The sequence below is a fragment of the Leucoraja erinacea genome, chromosome 16 (genome assembly GCF_028641065.1).
Source record: "Leucoraja erinacea ecotype New England chromosome 16, Leri_hhj_1, whole genome shotgun sequence".
Lineage (NCBI taxonomy): Eukaryota > Metazoa > Chordata > Chondrichthyes > Rajiformes > Rajidae > Leucoraja > Leucoraja erinaceus.
In genome coordinates, this window is record NC_073392.1 from 44,576,522 (window position 1) to 44,584,924 (window position 8,403).

An 8,403-nucleotide genomic window follows, 5' to 3' on the forward strand; every position below is an offset into this window, starting at 1 on the left:
CCCGAAACGTCACCTATTCCTTCTCTTCAGATATGCTGCCTGCCCCGCTGAATTACTTCAGCATTTGGTCTCTATCATAGTATCGTCAGTATTTTTGGACCCCTAATTTGTGAGACATAAATAAATTGACCGCTCTGTTAAACAAAAGCTATCTGGGCCGCTAAATTTTCTGCTACCATATTCCAACAGTGCAGCTGACTAAATTGTATCAATGTATTCTTGGAAAGTAGGAACGCAACATGGTCAGATTCAAAACGGTCACACTTCAAATTCTGTTTGTTATGATCATTCAAATAAATCATCAAAGCCACTGCTGCAACCTTCAAATAAATTAATTTGAGGGTAAAGTTAGGATCCTAAGAAAGTCATCTTGCATATTGTTATTTTAATGATTACAAACAATTAGATTAAATACATGCGGAAGTGTTTTTGGAATAATTTGAGGAGGCATGGAGTGTATAGACAGGCAATCATAAGATGATGTACTTTGACTACAAAGTTATCTGTTACATAGCAGAATAAATTCTAATCTCAAAGGTTGAGTAATGATATTTCAATGGGTTACCAAGTAAATGAGAAATATGTTTATTGCAATTTGCTCTTTCCCTGAAAAAAGCCAAATAAAATGTTAAATCTGTTTAGTATCAAATAATTCACATTTTATCACAACTACAGTATAACTCTTAATTGGTATGTACTGGACTTTGATGGTGCTGAAGCCTAGAATTTCCCTGACTATTGGATGTTCTATCAATGCAACACTTCTAATTCTCTGTAATTTAAAATGTTACACAATAATATTTTTTTTAGTGGACTTGTTAAATTTAAAGAGAGAATGGGAACTAGACCGGAGTTACCAGACCAGACCAGAGCAAAAAAGGGAAGAGATTTTAACTTTTTTTCACTTTCCATCACAGCAAGGAATGTGGAGGAGTCACTGTGGTGGATGTTTATGTTAAAATGTATTTTGTTTGTTCCATTTCTTTTTATTTGTGTGACTGACTTGGCAAATGAAATTCCCCGTATATGTTGCAAAACATACTTGGCTTATAAAGTATGATTGTGATTGGGATTGTGAAAAGGAACGTGGAAACCTGGTCCCTAGTGTGTGAAAGTGTGCAGGAACCAGTACCCTGGTGAGTTTGAGAGAATGTGGGAACCAGGTCCCCAGTGACTTTAAAGGAAGCACAGGAACCAGGATTGAGTGAGCTGAAAGAGAGCACAGTAACCAGGGCCTCAGTGGCATAGAGGGAGTATAGCTTCCTGGACTCCAGTTACTCAAAGTGGGTGCGGAATCAGGATCCGTGATGACTGAATTCAAACAGTGCAACTGTGAGTTTAAGGGGACAGCTGGAACCTGATCCCTGCATGTTAAAGAGAATGTAGGTGTCTGGTTGAAAAATGAAAGGCCTAGACAGAGTGGATGTGGAAAGGATGTTTCCAGTACTGGGAGAGTCTAGGACCAGAGGACACAGCCTTAGAATAAAAGGACGTACCTCTAGAATGGTGATGAGGAGGAATTTCAGGGCTCTGGCTTAACTATTTTTCCCTCTTGCCAGCCAGGCAACCGTGACAGCATTTTAGGTTGCCAAATGACAGTTTAGGTGGTCATTTAAGACGGTTTGCATGAAGCGTGTGATAATGTGCTTGGACGAAGTGCATGGTTACCAGTTGGAATTATGCTCAATGAAGCAATCACATATTATGTTCAAGAAGGAACTGCAGATGCTGGAAAATCGAAGGTAGACAAAAGTGCTGGAGAAACTCAGCAGGTGCAGCAGCATCTATGGAGTGAAGGAAATAGGCAACGTTTCAGGCCGAAACCCATCAGTCTGAAGAAGGGTTTTGTCCCGAATTTGGCAAAATTATAATACAATATCTCAACTCTTTTTACATACTGCAATTGAAGCAAGCATGTTTTTCTGTGAAGGACCGAAAATTACCATGACATGGCCATAGCATGGGTCGTCATAGCTATTGGCACAGAAACACTCTGACTTCCCACATAATTTATCCATAACAAAATATATAGGTTGCAAGGAAATTTCTAAAAGCATTTTATGATAATAACTGTTAAAACCGACTATACCTATCTGACAGGTTGAACATTACACTAACTGACGAGATGACCAAAGGACATAACTGCAACGATACTGCATCGGAAATGTCCTCGCTCTTCAGGGAACGGGGATTCCCCTCCTCCACCATAGATGAGGCTCGCACCAGGGTCTCTTCCTTACCACGCAACACTACTCTCTCTCCCCATCCCTGCACTCGCAACAAGGGCAGAGTCCCCCTAGTCCTTACCTTTCACCCCGCCAGCCGTCACATACAACAAATCATCCTCCGCCATTTTCGCCACGTCCAACGTGACCCCACCACTCGCCACATCTTCCCATCTCCCCCCATGTCTGCCTTCCGCAAAGACCGCTCCCTCCGCAACTCCCTTGTCAATTCTTCCCTTCCCTCCCGTACCACCCCCTCCCCGGGCACTTTCCGTTGCAACCTCAAGAAATGCAACACCTGTCCCTTTACCTCCCCCCTCGACTCCATTCAAGGACCCAAGCCTTGTTCCAGGTGCGACAAAGGTTCACCTGTATCTCCTCCAACCTCATCTACTGCATCCACTGCTCTAGATGCCAGCTGATTTACATCGGTGAAACTAAGCGGAGGTTGGGCGATCGTTTCGCCGAACACCTCCGCTCAGTCCGCAAGAACCCACCTGAACTCCCGGTGGCTCAGCACTTCAAGTCCCCCTCCCATTCCCAATCCGACCTCTCTGTCCTGGGTCTCCTCCATTGCCAGAATGAGCAACACCAGAAATTGGAGGAACAACACCTCATATTCCGCCTGGGTAGCCTGTGTCCGGAGGGCATGAACATTGAATTCTCCCACTTTTGCTAGCCCTTGCTGTCTCCTCCCCTTCCTTAACCCTCCAGCTGTCTCCTCCCATCCCCCCGCCTTCGGGCTCCTCCTCCCCCCTCACCCCTTCTATATAAGAGAGAGAGACAGAGAGACAGAGAGAGAGAGAGGTCAGCGCTCCTCGACAACATCGCCCCGCTGCCTTGGCCGTCATTGTCCAACGCCAAAGTGCCGCCGCCTCCACGCCACCCCTCCTTCGCCAGGAAGGTGCGGGGCCGAGCGGTGCAGCTCAGAGATCCTATAGCTATAGGATCTGTCGTGCAGCTGCTTCAGACGGCGGAAGGAGGCCTCCGCCTCCCTCTCCCCCTCCTCCCGGCCTCGGCGTGCAGGAGGGGTTGTGAAAGCGCCTTTGGCGGATTTGCAAGCAGTGGCCGTTATCAGCGCGATAGCGGTCTCTGCTAGTAAATCCGCCAACGGCGCTTTCACAACCCCTCCCGCACGCCGAGGCCAGGAGGAGGGAGGGAGAGGGAGGTTCCTTCCGCTGGGCGGGGTGCGGGAGGAGGAGGCGATGGAGCCGCTGCTGCCACTGTTCGGGACCCGTCATTCGCTCCGATCCTTCGCCACCACGCACCTAGTATATTTGCCACACAATCAAAGATACTAGGCGAATACAGCCGCCGCCGCCAACACGAAACGTCACGTTCCTATTCTCCAGAGATGCTGCCTGACCCGCGGAGTTACTCCAGCTTTTTTGTGTCTATCGGTATAAACCAGTATTTGATTGCCAAGCCGGGCAAAATGAGTCGGCATTTAGGTTGCCCGGCTGCACTTTGAGTGGTCAATGGCACCCAGGCAACCGCTAATTTCGAGCCCTGAATTTGTTTAATCATGGAGTAGTGAATCTGTGGAATTCATTGCCACTGATGGCAATGGAGGCCAAGTCATTGGGTATTTTTAAAGTGGAGATTGATAGGTTCTTAATTAATAAGAATTAAGGGTTACAGGGAGAAGGCATGAGAATGGGGTTGAGGGAAAGATAGATCAGCCATGTTCAAATGGTGCAGCAGACTTGATGGGCCAAATGCTGTTCTTATGGTCTTATTAAACCAGACAATTTCTCCATAAGAATTAAAGGATATAGAACTGTCACTCATGGGCATACTTACTGGATCTACAGTTGGGACATTGGCAACTTTCCTTCTTTTTCTGCTTGATCCTGCATTGCTTCCAGAAACATGATGGCCATCATCACAGTCTCCACCACTAATGCTACTTGAAGGAGAAGTTGCTCTTTTTCTTTTTGAACCCATTGGAACTGGTAATATCTTTAAAAAAAAAGGTGTTCAACAGTGAGTACAGACAAACCAATATGCTCATAAGTTTTGTAATACAACTAGAAACTTCAATATCTAGTTTTTCACAATATAACACTGTTTAAACATTCACAACATTATTTGGTTTTAATATCCAATTCAAACTATGAATCCTTTTTTTTTGTTTAAAAACAAATAACAGTAATTCTTGGTTGATTACAGATTTTCTACATGGATAGACACAAAATGCTGGAGTAACTCAGCAGGACTGGCAGCATCTCTGGATAGAAGGAATAGATTCCACATGGATAACCTGTTCTAATTGCATTCATGTTGGAAAGAGTACAGCTGTTGCTAAAGTGCTACAGCGTTTTCGGGTACTTTGTCTGAATCCTTTAACTTCGATGCTTATTAACAAGTTAGGGCTTTATTCTTTGGAGCGCAGAAGGTTAAGGGGGGACTTGATAGAGGTTTTTAAAATGATGAGAGGGATAGACAGAGTTGACGTGGAAAAGCTTTTCCCACTGAGAGTAGGGAAGATTCAAACAAGGGGACATGACTTGAGAATTAAGGGACTGAAGTTTAGGGGTAACATGAGGGGGAACTTCTTTACTCAGAGAGTGGTAGCTGTGTGGAATGAGCTCCCAGTGAAGGTGGTGGAGGCAGGTTCGTTTTTATCATTTAAAAATAAATTGGATAGTTATATGGACGGGAAGGGAATGGAGGGTTATGGTCTGAGCGCAGGTATATGGGACTAGGGGAGATTATGTGTTTGGCACGGACTAGAAGGGTCGAGATGGCTTGTTTCCGTGCTGTAATTGTTATATGGTTATATGGTTATTAATTTCAGAATTATCAAAAAAATATTTTTACCAATATGAGGCTATATCACATATTCTGAGCAACAAATTGGAACTCATTATGACATTGAATATGCAATAAACTCTAGTCACAGTGTCCTCCATAATGTTTGGGACAAAGACCCATCATTTATTTTTCTGAAGAAGTGTTTCGGCCCGAAACGTTGCCTTATTTCCTTCGCTCCATAGATGCTGCTGCACCCGCTGAGTTTCTCCAGCATTTTTGTGTACCTTCGATTTTCCAGCATCTGCAGTTCCTTCTTAAACAACCCATCATTTATTTGTTTGCCTCTGTACTCCATAATTTGAGATTTGTAATAGAGAAAAAAAATCATGTGTGGTTAAAGTGTGCATTATCAGATTATATTAAAGGGTATTTTTATACATTTTGGTTTCACCATGTAGAAATTACTTTTTGGAGGACAGGATAATTGCTGGACAGATTTAATACGTGGAATATATTCCATACATGTCAATACATTTGTGCTTTTATTGGTCAATTAATGATTATCAAAAATAATTATTTTATAAATCTCCAGCCAGTCACTCAGAGCAAATAGGATATTTTTAATTTTCTCTTCTTTACCTGATGAGAACTCTTCAATAAAAGTCTCCAACCAATTGAACAATACATTACATTAGGATAAATGATCATCCAATTCATATGCAATATTCGTCTAGTTGCAACTTCAGTTTTGTAACTAAGCAAACTCCCAAACTCTGAGGCCTGGACAAAGTTGAAAGCATGTGTGTGTGGAGGGTGGGGGGGAGAGATACACAGTCATGATACCTTAAAGCTCTGCACTTGAAACAATACATACCGTTACAAATTTCAAGCAACATTTAAAAGATCAATAGCACACATTGTTACATACTTCATATATCACTTTTGGGGTGAAGAAAAATGATATGAGAAAACAAGACAGTGACAAATGGCCATATATTTGGCATCACTCTCATAATCATGTGTAATCTAGTGTTTGGAAGCAAGAACAACACTTCTCACATTGAAGACAAGGGACCAGGTACTGCTGGTCCAGACCTGCACCCTTCTCACTCAGTAACAGATCACTAGACCTGTCCATTCAGGCCACCAGTGGCAAGGTCTGACCCGCATCAAGGCTTCCCCAGCAGCACATTCAGAAAGCTTTGCCCTCAAAACACATTTAAAAGCATTGACAGCCAGAAAATCCGCACACCCTCATTCATCGGCTCAAAATACTGTATCAATTAGTAGTTTAAAAAAAAATCCCTAATAGCCAGAGCTATTTAAAAATTAGTTAAACAATAGAATAACTTTCTCTCTTCACAAATGAAGACTGGCCAGTAGAGTGTTTCCGGAATTTCCTGTTTTTATTTCAGATATCCCACAGACACCCTTGCTTCATATCTGTAATTCAACTATCCCCAGTGAAATCAATAGGTCTGTGTACCTTGTATTACGAGGTCAAACCTGGCTTAGATTCTGAGAGGTAACTAATGGGCATTCTCAGCCAGGCACCATGTGATGAGTAGCAGCGTGAATGAACTAATTTGGCCTTACAAATCCGACAGTACACGTACAATAAGGCTTAGATTTGCTTCCATTTAAATGGTCTAGGCTGGCAGTATTGTTTTGAACTTACCAAAGATTGGGTTTATGAGGGTAGGGGAAAAGATGGGAAAGAAATCAAACAGCATCTTCCTATCATAATGCATGAAGATTGACCTTACCAACGAAAAAGTTCTCATGTAACCTGACAAAAGTTTGCTCTGGTGAATATCCCAGCTCCCATCATCATTCTGGTTGCAGTATATGTTAACTGCTAATGTTATTTTCCTAACCAGCTTGTCTGTAAAAATTCAACAGATTTAAGACCAATTTAATGGAATTTGTTTTGTTGCCAAGCATTGGGTAAGAATTTGGTGGCAGAATGAATCCCATGGGAAGCTATCATTGCTTGTTTATTTCCTCACCCTTCAGATCAAAACATTGCAGAACGTGCAACTGCTATTGATGAGGCATGACCCAAAGGGCAATCAAAGAATAATTGACAGTACGCTACTTTTCTGAAAGACCCAAGTAATTTGGGGCAATTTACAACTTAATGATATGGGGGGGGGGGGGGGAGAAAAGGGGGGAGAGTGTGATGAGGGGTGAGGTGAGTGAGGGGGGGGAAGGGAGGGGGGAAGTGGGGAGAAGGGGGGGGGGAGGGGGTGAAGGGAGATAGTGAGGGGAGTGGGGTGAGATATTGAGGAGTGAGGGGAGGAGTGGAGTGAGTAAGGGAGTGGGGTGAAGGGGGGGGAGTGGGGTGAAGGGGGAGGGAGTGGGGTGAAGGGGGAGGAATGGGGTGAAGGGGGGGAGTGGGGGGTGAGATATTGAGGAGAGTGGGGGGGGAGGAGTGGGGTGTGGGTGAGGGAGTGGGGTGAAGGGGGGGAGTGAAGGGGGGGAGTGGGGGTGAAGGGGGGGGAGTGGGGTGAAGGGGGAGGAATGGGGTGAGAGGGGGCGTGGGGGGATATTGGGGAGAGTGAGGTGAAGGGGGGGGGTGGGGTGAGGGGGGGGAGTGGGGTGAAGGGGGGGAGTGGGGTGAAGGGGGGGGGAGTGGGGGTGAAGGAGGGAGTGGGGTGGGGGGGGGGGGAGGGGGTGAGGGGGGCATGGGGGATAGTGGGGGAGGGGGGGGAGTGGGGTGAAGCGGGGGGGAGTGGGGTGAAGGGGGGGGGGGGTGAGGCGAGGGGGGGGGGGGTGGGGTGAAGGGGGGGGGGGGTGGGGGTGAAGGGGAGGAGTGGGGGGGTGGGGGGGGTGGGTGGTGGGTGTGAGTGGGGGGGCGTGGGGGATATGGGGGAGAGTGAGGGGGAAGGGAGTGAGGGTGGAGGGTGAAGGGAGGGGTGAGGTGAGGAGTGAGGCGAGGGGAGGGGGGGGGGGGGGGGGTGGCGGGGGGGGTGAAGGGGGTGAGGAGGGGGGAGGAGGAGGGGAAGGGGGGATTGAAGGGGGGGGGGGGGTGGGGTGAGTGGGGGCGTGGGGGATATTGGGGTGAGGTGAGGCGAGGCGACGCGGGGGGGGGGGAGGGGTGATCGGGGGGGTGATGAGAGGGAGGAGGGGAAGTGGGGCCTGATTGACACAACAAAAGAAAAGGCGGCGCTGCGCGTCACAGGCCCCTTCGCCGCCGCCCGGGCAAAAACTCGCCCAGAAACACCGCCCCAACGCGGCATTCCCTTTACTACAGCTCCGCCATCGCGGCTGCCCTTACCGCGCTTGGACGATCAGGAAGGAATGGGTATAATTATGCGGGTAATGGCGACGACAGCGGCGATCCCCCGTCTGTCTGTCTCCCTCCCCCCCGCTGACGCTCCACCCACTCCGGTCCCCGGCGCCGCCGTAAAGCGGGCTC

General features: G+C 46.9%; 1 protein-coding gene across 5 annotated transcripts in view; it reads right to left on the reverse strand.

Moving 5' to 3' along the window:
* pbrm1 (polybromo 1) overlaps nt 1-8,395 on the reverse strand; it is a 68,412-nt gene extending 60,017 nt beyond the window's left edge. For 2 of the 5 annotated variants that reach the window (XR_008724813.1, XM_055648294.1), the window contains exons 1-2: nt 6,749-6,857; nt 4,029-4,187 (exon numbers count right to left, since the gene is read on the reverse strand). Coding sequence is in view for 4 of the 5 variants with exons in the window: in XM_055648294.1 (XP_055504269.1) it covers nt 4,029-4,187; nt 6,749-6,766 (177 nt within the window). In the remaining variant the exon portion in view is untranslated. Of the gene's footprint in view, nt 1-4,028; nt 4,188-6,748; nt 6,860-8,262 lie in introns of those variants that run through there. The other 3 variants (XM_055648292.1, XM_055648291.1, XM_055648293.1) reach the window with 3 other exon arrangements.
* Nucleotides 8,396-8,403: the final 8 nt, after the last annotated feature.